Source organism: Pongo abelii, chromosome 6 (genome assembly GCF_028885655.2).
Source record: "Pongo abelii isolate AG06213 chromosome 6, NHGRI_mPonAbe1-v2.0_pri, whole genome shotgun sequence".
Taxonomy (NCBI): domain Eukaryota; kingdom Metazoa; phylum Chordata; class Mammalia; order Primates; family Hominidae; genus Pongo; species Pongo abelii.
Window position 1 is genome coordinate 94510725 of NC_071991.2, and position 18467 is coordinate 94529191.

General features: G+C 32.4%; 1 protein-coding gene across 4 annotated transcripts in view; it reads left to right on the top strand.

The window, feature by feature from the left end:
* The window catches only part of CACNA2D1 (calcium voltage-gated channel auxiliary subunit alpha2delta 1), a 498772-nt gene that overhangs the window by 422006 nt on the left and 58299 nt on the right, over positions 1 to 18467 (top strand). For all 4 annotated transcript variants that reach the window (XM_024249257.3, XM_024249260.3, XM_024249259.3 and 1 more), the window contains 6 exon segments: positions 8463 to 8541; positions 9429 to 9478; positions 10690 to 10779; positions 15207 to 15284; positions 17122 to 17196; positions 17460 to 17534. In XM_024249257.3, the coding sequence (XP_024105025.1) occupies positions 8463 to 8541; positions 9429 to 9478; positions 10690 to 10779; positions 15207 to 15284; positions 17122 to 17196; positions 17460 to 17534 (447 nt within the window).

Here is an 18467-nt window from a genome sequence, read left to right on the forward strand (position 1 = left end):
TAATAAAATAAAAATTTCAAAATAACTAGTAAATTGAATGAGAACAAATGAGAAAAAAGCATATGATTTGAAAAAACTTTCAAAATAAAGAATGCACAGCTAAAGTTATAATCACTTGACAATAAATCCATTTTTGACAATGCATTATTCTTAACACACTTATTTTAAAGAATTTACTTTAAAAATGATTGAGAAAGTCTTTTCTATTTTGCTCTCAGATCCAAACTAGAAATAGTTAATAGTTTATAAAATCTAAACCAAGTTACAAATAGCTGAATATGCAGATGTGTTTTATGTAGTTAGAGTGAACACTGTCAGTTTTTCAACAGATAGTAAGGAAAATAATCCATGGGAAATAATTTATTGCATATCTAATGTCTCTGCTTGGCTTCTTCACGCAAAAATAAAGCCTTTGGAGGAAATGTTCAAATATGTGATAATGAAGGACATTTAACTTGTAGCATTTAATTCTGTTTAACACGTGGATTGCTTCTAAAAACTTTTATTTCAGATATTTTGATGCTTTCAATAGCTTCTTAAATTTTTAGCTTTAGAATAGGGCTTTACCTTTGTTCATAAAAACCAATTATTTATTCTGGAGTTACTGTGAAGCTGAAAACAATAACTACAATGTAATATGCCCAGCCAGTAGAGCGATCATCAATTTAAAAGATAAGTTTTATGCACATGTGTGTGCGTGTGTGTGTGTGTGTATGTGTTCTTGTCTCTGATAACATTTATTTATACTTGTTTCTCTTAGAGTAAAATTAATGTTGTCAATCCCTCAAACTAAGGAATATTTTACCAGGCACATCTTCAGCTTTGAATAATATGACTTTAATGCATTTTACAAAGTCCTTTTAATATCTAAAACAAACTGAATGCAAAATGAGGTTAAGTATTACTTTATGCACAGAGTATATGATATGATGTAAACTTTATAGCACAGAAATGGCACTTGAAATTCCAAGTAAAATTTACTACCTAGAATTGAGATTGCCCATTGTTTGTGTTAAAATGTTATGCCAGAAAGGCACTTTTTGCTGGTTTTTCTGCTGCTCTCTTCTCTGATTAAGAACTCTGCTCACAGTATATCTTCTCAGAGGGATTTTCCCCCACTCAACCTTTCTACAGTGGTCTCTTTCCCCAGACATCCCCTTTATCATTCTCTATTTCAGCACCCTCTTTCTTCCTGGTCTTCTTTCCCTCAGATTACCATTTTTTAATTATTTTAATGCTTTCTTTGCTTTTTATCTGGAGCCTTCCTAATATAAACTCCACGAAGTAGTTGTATACATTTGTAAACATACTAATGAATTCTTAAAGGATGGCACAGTACTTGATGCATGGTAGGTGCTCATTACTAGCAGATATGTTGGTCATATCAGTACATAAGAAATAAATATGCTCCTAATCTACACAAAATTCATAAATGTTAGAAAAATTAAATAGCTTTGTTCTTTTAGAAGGAAATCATTAAAAACATTTTTTCCTAAATATTGGAATGTGGAATAAAACTGATATAGCTGTTCTTATATATGTCATCTTATAAGTAGGGAACACTTCAGCTTATATAACAAATGATTGTAGTGATGGCACCTTTCTCTTCGCTCTAATCAGTCTAACACGTAGTTTTTCATGAGCATTCTCATTATCAGTGTCAGTGAAGTATTTGACATTTCCCAAGAGAAACATCTGAAATAAATCACCATACAGCTTATATTCTGACCTCTCAGCTGATAATATTCTTTGCAGAACTGCAAGTTGCTTGGAAATTCAGTGGGCCCATAGCTTATTCTTCCTTTATCTAGTACTAAATGCATATAGAGAAAAAGGAAACCTCAGATTACTTCCTTATAATCTGATGTTATGAGGATGATTCATTATAGTTGCTAGTGAATTAAAAATATCATAGTATGCAAATATGTCATACACCCACAGGTAAGACACATAAGAGAAATACTAGCTTGGTTCTTTGTGAATGTGTGTGCAAAACTTACATGACTACTGCACTTTGTTGCTGTTTATAAAACAGTTTTTCTGTTTTACTTACTTGAGCAAATTCAACAGACATCGATTAAATTCTTCTCTCCGTCAGACCCTCTAGCAGATATGTTGGCCATATTTGTAAATTTGCAATAAATATGGGAAATTTCATATAGATATATCTTATGTGGACATAATGGCATTTAGAAAATACTGACCCTTTTTCATTAGAGTTTGTTGCTAAGTGTGATAAAGCTCACCAAATTTGCTCATCTAGGAAGGTGTTATTTTGAGTTATTTTAGGTTTCTCTTGAGGCATAAAAGGCTAAAGACCCACTAACGGAAAATATTACATCATTTAATACTAATAGTTTGACTATAAAGGACATTGTTGTCTTCATCATCTTCATTACCATAGCTAATACTTAGAGCTTATAATTTCCATATATTAATGCCTTATATTTACTGTTTCATTTACAACTGGAATAATCATATGATATAATAATAATATCATCATCACCATCACCCCCATTTTGGAAATAAGAAAAACAAAATCAGAAAAGTAAAGTAACTTGCTGAAAGTCATATGGCTACTAAGTGGCAGAGTCAAGATGGTAACCTACAGTCTGAATTCCGTAACCTCATGCAGAATGCGCCTGACTGGCCATTTGTCTGTGTCTTTCTCTGAGCAGCTCTGTGGCTATGCTAATCATAATTTGCCCACCCAGGAGCCTGCCTTCAAGTCAGACAGCAAGACTTCACCACAGGGATCTGCTCCTCACAGCTTTCACAGACTAAGGTGGATCGCCAAAACTTTGCAGGCTGCAAGTAACTTTCAGATCCTTGGGCTTTATAAAATAAAGTGTGAAAGGTGAATTTGGACACTTTTATTTATTACATAATGCTATAAAACTGGAGATATAGGCTAGTCAAATGCTCTGGATTCTGATGTATTTGTGAATTATGGAAACCACATTAGAATTTTACCCTAAAATATTCCATCCAATCTGGTATTTTCATAGGCTTAATGCCAAAAATTTTAGTACAGAGAGTAGATTAATAAAGCCTATTTCTGATTTCATTTTTCTAACATGATTCGAAGGCTGAAGTTTTTATTTTAGTTTTATTGGCTTTCTTCATAGACTAATTTCCATTATTCTTTGGAGATTTGCCTATTGTAAATTAAAGTTGAACTCCGGGTAACTGATAATTGTTGAGGTGACAGTTTCCAGTAACTGGGTTCTGCTGGGAAACAAATTCCTATGGCTTTTTAAAATAGGTTGACCCTGTGGCTTTGGAAAACTCTTAACTGAAGACAAGTATTTTAGTTTTCAAACAAAACAAAACAAAAACAGATTAGCAGAAGTCAGAACTGTAGGATAAAGTTACAAATCAGTGGGATATAAGGAGCAAATCAGTAATACATTGTAAATAGCCAAAACTGCTCTTACTTAAAAGTCTTCTCAAATCAAGTAGGCCAGAGCTGTAATACCAAATTTGAATTATTGGAATTATAATGTTCCTTTCAGAGGAAAAATAGTTTTTGAAACAACTAAAAGTAAAATTATGTAAGTTTATAACTATGAAAAAGTCATAGGAATTTAATTTTTTTTGTTTTTTGTTTTGAGACGGAGTCTCACTCCGTCACCAGGCTGAAGTGCAGTGGTGTGATCTCAGTTCACTGCAATCTCCGCCTCCCAGGTTCAAGTAATTCTCCTGACTCAGCTTCCCAAGTAGCTGGGATTACAGGTGTGTGCCACCATGCCCAGCTAATTTTTGTATTTTTAGTACAGACGGGGTTTCACCATGTTGGCCAGGATGGTCTTGATCTCCTAACCTCGTGATCCACCTGCCTCAGCCTCCCAAAGTGCTGGGATTACAGACATGAGCCACCGCACCTGTCCAGGAATTTAATTTTTAAGTTAATTACCCCCCCACCCCACCCCCACCCCACCAAGACAGAATCTCACTCACTCTGTTGCCCGGACAGAGTGCAGTGGTATGATCTAGGCTCACTGCAACCTCCACCTCCTGGGTTCAAGCGATTCTCCTGCCTCAGCACCCTAGGGTAGCTGGGATTACAGGCGTGAGCCACCATGCTCAGCTAATTTTTGTATTTTTAGTAGAGATGGGGGTCTCACTATGTTGCCCAGGCTTGTCTTGAACTCCTGAGCTCAAGTGATCCACCCACCTCAGCCTCTCAAAGTGCTGGGATTACAAGCATGAGCCACCACACCTGGACTTAAGTTTAATTTTATTAAGTCTGCTCCCCAAATTACTATTGCTTTTACAATTATATAACTATGTGTGAATCCAGAATTATAAGAAATTTTTTTATTTTCTAGGAATAATATAGTACATAAATAAGTGTACTAAGGACATTTTGCCTAAAAAGTTGTTTACCTCCAGTAAGGATGTCTGCTTATTTAATATTAAACAAAAAGATTAAGAATGTATGATGATGTAAGTATAGTGAAACAGCCCAAATTGCAAAATGCAAGACAACTAATAGCCCAGTTTTGGTCCTGCTCTTACCACATACTGTAATTAACTTATTGATACGTTGGATAACACCAAAGTCTGTCTTAGATCCCTCTGGTAAGAAGTAGAAACCACTCAAGTATCTATTCACTTGTTTTTAACAAACGTTTGTTTTCATTTATGAGTAAGGCACTACAATAGAAGCTAAATTGTATAATCTTGGAACTTTTAAAGCCCAATCCAATGTTTATTCAATACAAGCTTCCCACAGTATTTCTGTTGAAGACCTGTACTCCAGCATTATGAAAAATATTTGTCAAAGCCATCTGTTACTGTATATGTCTTGTGTGACTCTATGATGAAAATTTCATAGAAGCAAACATTTTGAAAGATGAGCCTACATAAAATCATACATGTTGAGAAACATTTAGCTAATTTTCTAGGAACATTTTACTCAGAACAGAAAAATTTCATGTGCATTTGTTATATGAACCTAGTGTTGTGATTATAAATATACTACTAGGCATGAGTAAAGGAATTTTTTCTCCACAAAAGTCGCCTTAGCCTGGATGTAGACCTGCTCTAATGTAAGTGATTTGCTTAAGTGAGAGTTAAGCTGAAATATTTAGCTTGTGTGACTACCAGTTAAGCATTTTGAGTTATTTTTGTATGTCATTTTGTTTTTATGTAAGATCATGCAAGTGTGCTTAAAAGAACTGTACAAATACACATCTTTGAGAAGGTAATTTACCTTAAGTTTTAAATTGCACATATTTCGAGGAATCACTATTTTTCTTTAACTCCAAAATTAAGGCTAAACAAGAACTGTAAGTTTAAAGAAGTAAAAAAAAATACATCTGAAGAAGCGGGGTATCAATCATCTCTATGGACTTCAGCATCTGGAATTCAGTTCATTGACTATTCCACATGGTGGCAGTAGTATAGTATGGAATAGGAGGAATGAAACCATTTACAATTCCAAGTGGAAAGTTGTGTACACAAAAGTTCTTTTAAATTTAACCAATACATTATATATATGCACTATACAATATGTAATGCGAATGTTTATGAAATCAGTGAAGTTAAAATTCTTATGTAATTAGCTAAAATGTACAAAGAAAAAACAAGTTCAACAATGGTATGGCACTAGGGAATGAAATTTTTTTATATTGATTTTTTACTGTCATACAAAGAATGTGTGTAAGGCACTGCAATAGATCCTAAGTTTTGAATGACTTATATTAAACTTTTTCTCAACTGAATATATATTTATAAGATCATTATAGAAAGCTCTAAGATAATCTATATAATCCATAAAATCATTAAATACCTATGTGCATATGTGTTTGTATGTGTGTGTGTGTATATACATACATATACATAAACCCAAGATAAAATAATCTTGGGCATATTAGATTGCATAAATATTGTAATGGTAAAGCAGTTGTATAAATTATAAAGAAGGTTGCATTTGCAGTTAGGATTTTAATAAACACTTGGAATAAAATTTCAGGAAAATAATGTCTTTAAAAATCTCTACAACAAGGCAAATGAAAATTGAGAAAAGGGGTACAAATTATACATTGATGATATGGGAATGATTCAGTTAGTTAATGCAGCTTACATTTAAGTAGCCAAGAACCTATGCAAGAAAAAGAACAAAGAGGTTTAAAAAAGAGTTTGGCATGTTTCAAAAATTATAATTAAAGCTGACAGAATGTGCACTACCCCAGCCCTGATCCCAAATACGTTAATTTTGACAACCTCTGAGGGGTCCATGTAAGCAAACACATAGAAGTTAAGTGAAACTTTTATAGCAAAATAAATAAAGCAACAAGCATTTTTTTTGGGGGGGTGGGTCTAGTGTTTATTTGGACTATTTGAATGATAACATCAGTCAGATAATCATATGTGTGGATCTGAGTGTAGCCTCGATGTTATTAGAAGTGCTTGCCTTTCTGAGACATAGATATAAGATTCATATAGTCTTACTTGTTTATTTTTTTACTGAAAAGTGTTTTATGAAAAATGTTTCACTAGATGATTGTTGTGGTAACAGGAACTTCTAGGCAAAGCCATGCTTCCGTTGAAAATTTGAGGTATGGGTTCAAATGTTAGGTATGAGGGAGATCCCCCAGTGCTTTCTGGAGCATCTGGACATTTTCCCTGACTTGAATTCATTTGATGATTGTTTAGGGTATGGCATTTAAATTGAATTATCAGTTAGGGTGGTCAACCTGCTTATAAAAATATTTCCATTTAGAAGTAAGCTCAACTATGTAAGCAGTAACCCTACATTGAAATTTATAGACAGACCCAAAAATGACCTAACTGATGAATTAGAGAAAATGAAACCATTGCATTTTGATTGGGAATTCCTGGAGAGAAAGATAGATTGAGAGAGAGAAAAAAACCACCTTCTGTCATTCACTTAGAAACAGTCATTTATTCTTACAATTTGAAGTATTTAAAACTCGGATTATGTTCACCATGTGGCCTCTTACATAACCAGCTAAGGCAAACCTGGATGATGTAAGAGTGGTTCACCTAAAACCTTACAAATGAAATGGCAACATCCCTGATGTACATTTTGGGGGCAGGGATTGTTATAATATGATCTGTGTGGCCAAGACCAGTGAAGGAACAGAGAACAGATGTGAAATCTCTTTTGAGATTTGTGCTCTGAAATCATGTGCAACAGTTAAAAGATATAAAACAATTAGAAAATGTCCATTCAAATAGTCAATCAACATGAATTAGGGAAAAGCTCTTAACATAGTTCAAACTGGAATTTGAACTCATGGAAAAGTGATTTTCTGCATGTCTATTTTTAGAAATAGCTAAAATGTTGAGCTGAGAGTGTTGGTTTACTTAGATTACTAAATTAGTAAAAATCAATATATGTAAAAATGATTTTATTAAGTATAGGTTGACCTCATGGAATTTACCTTTTATACTTTCACACTATTATTTAAATTCAATGTCTTTCAATAAATACTTAAATTATAAAAACTCTCAATTGATTTTAAAATATTTGCATACTTTATAGCATGTTAGGAACAGTCAATATTTTGATTATATTTAAAAATCCTAGGAGCTTAGAATATCTATTTATATGTGTCAGCCAACTTTTATAGAAAATAAGTAATATACTAACAACATAATCATATGTGTGCATCCTATATATTTCCATGGTGAAAACCATCACAAAGTTTAATTGCGTTAAGCAACTTTGAAGTACAATGACCTTTCTGAATACTTTTTCATTACTACATACCTATGAAATAGGGAAATAAACTTTTTTTGCAGTGACTAGCTATGTAGATAACATATATAACCAGGTGAGACAGGAGAAGTGAGGTTGGACCTCAAAGATGTATTTTCTTTTTTCTTTCTTTCTTTTTTTTTTTTTTTTTTTTTTTGAAACGGAGTTTCGCTCTTGTTGCCCAAGCTGGAGTGCAATGGCACAATTTCAGCTCACTGTAACCTCTGCCTCCCTGGTTCAAGCAATTCTGCCTCAGCCTCCCGAGTAGCTGGGATTACAGGCACGCACCATAAGGCCCGGCTAATTTTTTGTATTTTTAGTACAAATGGGGTTTCACCATGTTAGCCAGGATGGTCTCGAACTCCTGACCTCAGGTGATCTGCCCGCTTCGGCCTCCTGAAGTGCTGGGATTACAAGCGTGAGCCACTGCGCCTGGCCATGAAAGATGTACTTTCTATGAATGAAACATTAGTCATGCTCCTGCCTGAGGATTGGAATATGCAACAGGACACTCAGGTACAAATTTAAATGTAGCAACTGGAGTCTATGTTTACAGTAGGTTATGTGATTTTCCTCTGATCCCTTTCTGAAGGCTTTACTGGCCTCAGTTTTTCTTATCATATCATTCAACTGGAAAGCACTCTTTTCAATAGAAATTTTAGCTGTTTTATTTTGCCATTCAATTAAATTTTATTCAGCCTAATGAATACCTGTTTTTCAATTCATCCAGGTACGTGTATTCACGTTTTCAGTTGGTCAACACAATTATGACAGAGGACCTATTCAGTGGATGGCCTGTGAAAACAAAGGTAACAAATCTGTTTTCTTCTAATAAATTAGAAGAAAAAATATTTTGGTAGTTGTTATTAGGTGTACTTATTTAAAATAAGCTAAAATTGTAGCTAACTTTTATAAGAATCAGACAAGAGTAAGATTCTGAACATGCTTTTATAGAGAAAACACATACAAATTTTGACATTAGCATTACATTATATGAAAATTCTGACATCTGATTATATTTCCACATTCATAAAATAATGTATTATACTGAATTATACTGAATGATATATATCAGATATAATCTTACATGAAAAATTAGGAATGAAACTATCTGAATTTCATAAAGCTTAAATATGAGAGTATGACATATATATTTTTTTCTCTGAGTGGTTTAATTGCTGTTTTTGAAAAATATTATCTTATACATTCCAGGATAATTCAAATGTTGTGCAGTGAGCTCATATTTTCACTCAGAAAGAATGATGTTACTGAGAAAAAAATATGTTAATTTGAAAAATGAACTGTGATACCATGGCAACAAAAAGAACCTAAATTTTTTCTAAAAGTTATATTTAGGCAAAGATTTTATATAAATATAATAATTATCCATCACGCATCTTTAATAATTTATCCAATGAAAAAATATTTTTAATGGTACCATGTTTCCTATTCCTTCATAGAAGAGGAATACCTATTTTATAGTAACTAAGAAATGTGAAATTTTTCACAAAGCCTGTGTGTTTGTTGTGAAGATTCATTAACCATTCTTAATTTTGATATTTCAGTATTAGCTCAATTTTGAAGTGAAATATATTATTTTCAAAATACTCTTTATAAAATATTTATAAAATAAAATAATTTTGTGGCCCTTTATTATAAAGTAACATTTATGTATAAAAATATATGTATATTTCAGGTTATTATTATGAAATTCCTTCCATTGGTGCAATAAGAATCAATACTCAGGTATGATTATTTAAAACTTGTTTAAATTATTTTTTCAAGTAAAAGATATTTTTCTGGTTTAAATATGCTCAATATGGAGAAAATTAGCAAGAATGAAAAGATCTCTAATATTACACCTATATTAAAATACTGAGTATCTTGGTGATATATTGGTTTTATTTCATTAACATTGCAAGTGTTTTCAAATACCCAAAACTCAGGTTAATAAAATGAGTATATTGTTATTTTCAGATGTTACAAACATCATAGAAAATAAATAAAATCAAATTTTCTAAAAATACATTTCATGTAATTTGAACTTGGGTCTACTGCAAATAATTTTTTAAAGTTTCTTCAAATTGTAGGTACTATGTATAAAATTAAACACTAATTATGCTGGACAAATTGTACAGGGACCTAGTTGGAACTTAAATACCTCCCAAATAACCCCTGTGGATCTATTTACCTATCTAAAATAAAGTTACAACAAGGAGATGATTTTTCTGACATTATGCAGTTGAAAACATGCCTGTTAAATAACTTTTTGTAGAATGTAGTAATTAAGTTAATTTAAATATTTATTCTTTTTAAATAATCATAAATTACTATGAAAATTGCTACTTCTTTTTAAACATAGCTGAAGATCTACAAAATAAACTAAGTCAAAATTTAGCATAAATAACATGGCATTTGTGGACGTGAATACTGAATACATTGAATGTTGAAATGAAACAGCAGCTGCATTTGAGTCTAATGTCTAGATTTGGCACAGTATTTCCTTTATTTTTTGATGTGTTTAAATGTAGTTTTGAATTTCAGCCAAACAATCTGTGATATGAAAGAAAGTATGTGGCTGCTTTATGATTTTAAATTTGTACAATTCCACGCAGTAAATCACAGAGCCTTAAATAGTTTAGATTAACATGAAACAATTTACAAGGAACCTATTTCACTTACTGGCTGTAACACAGAAAAACAATGCTCTGATTGTTACTAGAAAAAAACTGGGGTAGATATATTGTATAAATAATATAAGTCGAATATTGTTGATTCAAAATAACGTAGCCATACCACTTATGGAGTACCCAAAATAGAAATTAACTGATTATGTATTCAGTCTCAATAATTTTGATTCTATATTCATTTTTAACTCTAGAATATTTTTTCTCTGTAATTTTTATTTCAACACAGCATTCCTAGTTTTAACCACAACTTTTGTTTTTCATAAACAGGAATATTTGGATGTTTTGGGAAGACCAATGGTTTTAGCAGGAGACAAAGCTAAGCAAGTCCAATGGACAAATGTGTACCTGGATGCATTGGTAAGAGGTTGAGCTGTTCAGTCAAAGACTGTCATAACAGAAGCACACGGATGATTTCTACTTCTTTCTAGATGATGTCTCTGTTTTCCTTTTCATTAAACCCTCCCCAAAATTTCTTCTATCAAAGACTTCTTTCCTAGATTTTATATAATTTACATAAAAACATAGACTTGTGTGTAGCAGAGAACTACAAATGCAAAGTGTTAGCTTATTGTCTACTTGATCCCTTCACTGAGAATGTAGAATTTCCAACCTGGAATGTTGAATACATGGGCATTTCAATAAGTTTTTAAATTGTTAATGTTAAAAAAAAAGATGAAAGTCTTTGTGAATTAGAATCTATTTTTGCAGATTTTGAACAATAATTTTGAAGAAAGTATTTTTAAAGTAGAGGAGCTAGTCTAGTAGAAGCATGTCTAGCCTCCACGGCTATAGCTGGATCTGCTAAAACTCAGGAGTACATGCGATTAGATAGGCAAAAACTTTACCCTATACTGAAATCATCACAAACTTCTTCATGTATTAATATAATCTTTTGTGCTAGATTCAACCTCAGACTTTTTATGGAAATACATCATTGAGGTGATCAAATCTGGTGTGAAATAACAAACACATGTTAAATTGTCCATTGCACAATTGACATTTTAGTAAAGATATGTCATTATATTTAAAAGCAGTGGTTCTCAACAGGGGGGTCTTTTTGCCCCTCACAGTTCATTTGGAAAAAATATGTAGACATTTTTGATTGTCATGGCTTGAGGGGAGGGGTTCCTACTGGCATCTAGAACAAGCTTGTCCAACCTGTGGCCCAGGACGGCTTTGAATGCAGCCCAACACAAACTTGTACACTTTCTTAAAACATTATGAAATTTTTTTGCTTTTTTAAAAATCTCATCAACTATTGTTAGTATTAGTGTATTTTAGGTGTGGCCCAAGACAATTCATCTTCTCCCAGTGTGGCCCAGGGAAGCCAAAAGATTGGACACCCTTGAGTGGACAGAGGCCAGGCACACTGTTAAACATCCTATAATGCAGAGGAAAACGCCTACCACACACAACAAAGTATTTTCCCTCCAAAAATGTCAATAGGGCCAAAGTTGAAAATCTTTGACATGTAATTTTTACTTTCCTGACATAAAAGTTGTAAATAATAATCATCGCACTTAAGCTTTATTCTTATGTTTAGTCTTAATGAGAAGAATTTATTAATGATTTACTAAAATAATATATTTGGAGAGAATCAAAATAATAAGACCTGAAAAATAAATGCTGATTCAGTAACCCTTTTCCCTACTTGGAGTTCAGTGATATGTTGTTACTACTTTTCCAAATGTAATGATGAACCCATGGGGCAAAATTACTTATCATTTGGTTTTTTAGAAAATAAACATATACAGGAAGTTAGAAGAAAAATAGGCACTATTAACAGCAGCCTTGCACGCTAAGAAAGATAAAATGAAGCTTGCTTACCTCAAGCCCTAGCTTAAAATTACTGTCCAGTGTTCCTTTTAGACATCACATATTTACTTAAGGTCACATAGTGATCCAAAGCTGTGGTCAAAATGTTGCACTTTTCAAATCCATCACAGGACAGTGTATGATAGGAGGAGTCAATAATTATGCCCTGTTGTGTTTCCTTTGACTGGAAGTTCATTAGCCAGCATGTCTGTATTGCTGGTAAGGTTCTTACTGATAGCACAAATGACATTAGGAGGAAATGTTGGTTCTAAATGTGCTGTGCTATAAGCTGAAACTGAATGTAAAAAAAAAAAAAAACAACAACAGGAACACGTGAATTTGCTATTCATTGGACACATACAGCATTATTTTTACTGGTTTGAAGATGATAAAGTGATCCTCATATATTCCTAGTTATTTGTTTATAATCTCTCCACACAGCAGATTAAAAATATATGTTGGTCAAAAATAAACAGTTATATTACAAAGGAAAAGGTAAATATATTTCAAAACCAAATATAATGGATATAATGAGAAAAAGAATTCTGACTTCAAAATAAAGAAGCCAATATTGGGAGCAAAGTGGGTTGTGGTTAAGAAAATGGAGACATTTTAGCTGATCATATTAGTGTAAGATTTTTGCAATTGGTGGTGAGAAGTGAAACCATAGAAATGGGGTATAGCATAAAAGTTGGGGAAGCACTGAGTATATCAAAAAAATGATACCTTGGTCATTTTTGGTGATAAGGGGAGATTAGGACAATATTGTGGAGAGCTCATTTTAATTAGGAGACAAAGCGAAGCTCTTTATAAAAAGAGATATGACAAGAGTTTGGCTCTAGAAAATATTTTTTAAAATTCCAGGGTAGAGAAATCTTGTTTTATTTCTCTCTTATTTTCTAGAGACATGTGCAGTGCTCAGGAGTAGAGTACAAGTGTTTGGTCTGCTTAATAAATGAGAAAAAATTCAAGTTGGGCCCCAATGACTTCATTCATAATTATCTTAAATCTAATGTTAGTAATCTAGTAACTCACTTTAGGCTACATTTTACCATTTTTAGAAGCAAATTATGGTATGCAGTATAAGTGCAAAAGTAATGCAAAGGAAATGATTACATCCATATCTACCTTGTCTTAAACCATGGTAGCATTTTTAAAACTATGCATATAGATTATAGCACTAATAGACACTTCACCAAATCTTTACTAAATTATCTTTTGGATCCAGTTTTATAAATTAATCTATAGCCTGACTTTATTGAGGTGGGAGGTTTTCATTGGAAGCATTAATTTATATAATTAAGGATGTTTCATTGTCTAATGTTCTTCGTTAGGACTTTATAAGCACCAACATGTATCTATCACTGTATTAGTCTGTTCTCACACTGCTGTGAAGAAATCCCCGAGACTGAGTAATTTATAAAGAAGAAAGGTTTAATTGACTCACAGTTCCATGTGGCTGGGGAGGCCTCAGGAAACTTAAAATCATGGTGGAAAGCATCTCTTCACGGGGCGGCAGGAGAGAGAATAAGTGCTGAGCGAAGGGGGAAGCCACATATAAAACCATCAGATCTCGTGAGAAATTACTCACTATCACGAGAATAACATGGGGGAAACCGTCCCATGATTCAGTTACCTCTGGATCCCTCCCACAACACGTGGGGGATTATGGGAACTACAATTGAAGATGAGATTTGTGTGGGAACACAGCCAAACCATATCAATCATCGTGCACCCAAATACGTATGGTTGTTTCCTTAGTTTTATTTGTTGCAAATAATTTGGTATCTTGGTCTGCTGGAAGCTTCTCTATTATTGCCTCTCCTCCCTAATGCATTCATATTCCCATTGAATTTGGGCCTCGTATGTGCACAATTATGAACCACAACCTGATACCACAACATTTGCTCCCTGATATTAATAAATATTTTTAATGTTCTAATGAATAATGATTCCAAATCCAACTTTATGAACTCCGTTCTGATTCCAGAACTCTGTTCTGAGTTCTTGAGATTTGGATTTGGAATCACTATTTGTGAGAAGATTAAGAATATTTTCTCATTTTAGCAAACTCAAAATGTCAAACAATAATTTAAAAATTATTTGAAAGAGTGATTTTGTTAAATGTAGTTTTGACATGAAATAGTGGTTAAAAATTATAATGGATATAGATGTCAGTAACAAAAGCAAACTCTGACTTGAAAATCAGTTTATTTTGAATAATCTGTATGGATTCATTTAATATATTCAATTGTGTGCTGATTAATAGGATGGCATTAGTTCTACTATGTTAAACTCTTCAGACTAGACTTTTATATTTGATGCTTGCAGTTGTCTTTTCTTCATAATTTTACTTTGTCAAAAAGTACTACTTATTTTGGGGTCTATTTAGAAGTAGTATTGCTTCTTCTGAAGAGCATAACATTTACTTAAAATATCCCAGATATGCAGTATCAATAGAATGTTCCTTTTATTTATCATGTTATTCAACTGCACATTTGTCATTTAGCATGAAGTCTTTGGCTTAGGGCATAAAAAAATTAAGAATAAGGCTACAAAAAGGGAAGCTAAATAAATCACTTAAAATAATATTTTATTATCACTCTGCTTATGGAGGCCCTGATATTAGGTGAACTATCACTATGAAAAAGGGGGAGGACACAGGGTTACTGAAATGCATACAGGCTGTTGACCATTTGTGTAAGCTGATTATTTTTAAAGTTATATTAGAGTATTATTTTAAATGTTGCATGCTTCAGTAGCTGCCTAGTAGGTCCTAATTATTTCCAAGATATTTTCATTGATATTTTAAAAATAAATTTTAATAGATATTCAAAATGAGTTACTAGTTTTTGTGGCTCTTTATAAAGTAACTATAAAATGCAGTCTCAGATATCAAAGGTTAATGCACTCTGACAAAGCTTAAATTGTAATTTTAATTTGCCCTTTCTCTCTGAATCTATTTTTAGGAACTGGGACTTGTCATTACTGGAACTCTTCCGGTCTTCAACATAACCGGCCAATTTGAAAATAAGACAAACTTAAAGGTTAAAAGTTAATTGATAAAATTAATAATAATAAATGACAAACTGTGACGTTGAAGCTCAACATGGATAAGATATTTCCATAAGAAAATACATGCAGTGTAATTGTCTTGTGAGGCCAGAGGTCAAAGGCAACAGCTGCCTATGCGATAACCACCTGGGAAAAAGGAAATGCAGGTCAAACTCTCTGTTGCCCTAGAGCCAAGATTCAACTTAACTCCACTTAACTATGACCTGATGAGAACACAGAGTCAGACTCTGGGAGTAATTATATGATAAATGGACAGTAATATTGTGTGCACATTTTAAGAATCCATCTGAGATATTAATGGAGTTTAGAAAGAAAAATCCAAAGACCAAAAGCATGGTGATGTTTGTATCAGGTGTACATTGGTATATTAAATCATTCCTCCCCAACTCCCAAACAATAGCTTTTTAAAAATTATCATATAACTTAAGGATCTGATTTAAATTAATATTTCTCTTTTTTTTCTATTTTTAGGATACAGGAAGAATAATTTCATAGACTGCTTAATTTCTATAGCACTGGTTTTTTGTCAATGCAGTAAAATGCCTATTTAACAGTTCTAAAAAATATGTATCTTGTACTTATTGTTTGTTAAATGCTTTTGATTTTAAATAGGATTGCATTCCAATTTTTTAGCTTGATTCAGAAGGAATTTGAGATTTTGAAGTTAAGACTTCTTTAATACTAGGAACTGATTTTATAATGTAGGTGATATACTTGATTTGAGTGGATATTTATTTCCAGTTTATGGTTTCATGAAGTCTGTTGCACTTAAGCATTGTTTGATCAGTTATTATATATCTCAATTGAACTCCTTATTTTAATAAGGTGGCCATAGAAAACAGTTATTTCTCTTTGGGGGCCCATTACCATTCTTAACTATCTGCAGGTTCTAAATATTGTAACTCATAAAAGAGTAACTCTCACTTTCTCATACGTGTTCACAGATCTCACTGTGAACTAAGAGATTGCTTCAGTTGGGAAGTTTTTGCTCAGACTAGGATTGGTTCATGGAAAAGAGCATAGTTGTTGATACAACTTTCTTACTCTATCTGTACCTACACAAAGTTTAAATGTTTTTGTAATTACTAGAGTTTATAATTTTTTGCTTATTATTTTATAATTTATATAATTCCATTTGAAACAACAATTTTGGACTCAAAATTTTAACACAATTTCCATCTTTATGTCCCATAGAAGATTATGATAGCAGTTTGCCACAAGCCTCCTCTACTTGCACCTAAAACTAGGATGCCTGTTGCTTGGTATATAGAAGTTATTAGCAGCGACTAGAAATAGTATTTTGAGGATTTTATCACCAATATGGTCACATACTTTTAGGATAGTTACATACACAGGAACTATCTGCAGCAAAAATCCAATGTGTTCTTATTCTATATTGTATAATCTTTAAGCTGGACATTCTTGTGGTTTCTTAATTATAGTAAACCATAAAGTCAATCTAAACTCACATACATAGACACACAGCTATAAGGGCTGACTGTACAATAGCAGTGAAAATAAATATTAGAAGAAAAGGGTACAAGAAGTGTCAAACACTTTTATTTATCTTTTATATATTTTAGCCTCAATTATCTAGATTTTCTTTGCTAAGTTAAATGATGATGATAAAGTTGTGGGAAACAAAGCTGAGAATCCTTGTAAATTGACACCAAGAGTGCTTCACCCTATATATACATTTAAACTAATATGGAATATAACCATAATGCAAGTAAAAGATGAGCATGTGATAATTGTGTAAAAATATGTAAATTTTTGACATAAAATGCCATTTTTGCTCTCTTATTATAGAACCAGCTGATTCTTGGTGTGATGGGAGTAGATGTGTCTTTGGAAGATATTAAAAGACTGACACCACGTTTTACAGTAAGATGAAATTTGCTCTTTTGATACCCTTTCTAGTTAGAACTCTGTACTAATTTAGTTTGGCACTTAGGTAATTCTCAAAAATTATGGGCAGTTATCTTAGCAAAGGAACCAAATGGTTAAAAGCATCTCTAAAATAAAATGATTCCATGTTATCTTTCAACATGCTATAAAATGTGTATTTAATACATTATGTATTTAAAAGAATATAGATTTCTAATTGTGACTCAGGCATATCCAAGCTTATTTTTTTTCTTTTCCAGCTGTGCCCCAATGGGTATTACTTTGCAATCGATCCTAATGGTTATGTTTTATTACATCCAAATCTTCAGCCAAAGGTCGGTATATAATTTGTTTATGGTGATTAGTGTTTTGTAGAATTAATGATTAATGTTCTTAATAGGATTGTTGTTTTAAAATTTACCGTATAACACTAAATATCAAAGTACAGTCTCTAATGTGGCTCTCTTCTTAGATGACAAGGACCACACATTATACTATATGAAAGTGTGAAAGCAGTTTTCATTTTCTGTTACCAGTTTAGCTGCACTAATATTTTTATCTCAAGGACAGCCATTATCACCCACTGAGCCTCAATTTCATGCATCCCACTTCTGACTTTAATTTTAAGGCTGTAAGATAATAAAGGATATTGCTCCAGACATGAGTGTGAACCTGATAAATATTAGTAATATTTATCTATGTCGAGGCCACATTTTCTATTGCCCTTCTCTTCTAGTAATTAACTCTGCTTTCCATCTCCCAGAATGGTTTTCCTTTTACTTTAGGACAGGCCTGTAAAGAGATGTAAGAGATTGAATAAGTAAAATTCATGTGATGGGCTTCAGAAATGGGAAGTATTTATTAATCAGCAAGTTAATCTGAAAGAGATAAAATGCCATCGATGAACCATATTATCCTAATTTTTGTGCCTATTTTCTCAAGATACAAGATATTTTCATAAATTATCTTGTACAGCTCATTTCACTCTTCATGAACTGCTTCACAGGGCATTAATAGCAAAATTTATTTAGATGTAAAATTAATCAAAGTCTTATAATTGTAACTTTAGAAGCATCCGTTTAGTTATTGTTAAACTTTGAAGATAATATTGAAGATCCTTTAAACCATGCAGACTTATGCATACTACTTATTTCTCCCAAGTCTTGGATATTTAATGTTAGTCATATATTAGAATATACCACAAGTGTGTGAACATACATACATAAAAAGTTGTGTCATTTAAATATTGTTCAAATCCATAAGAAAAC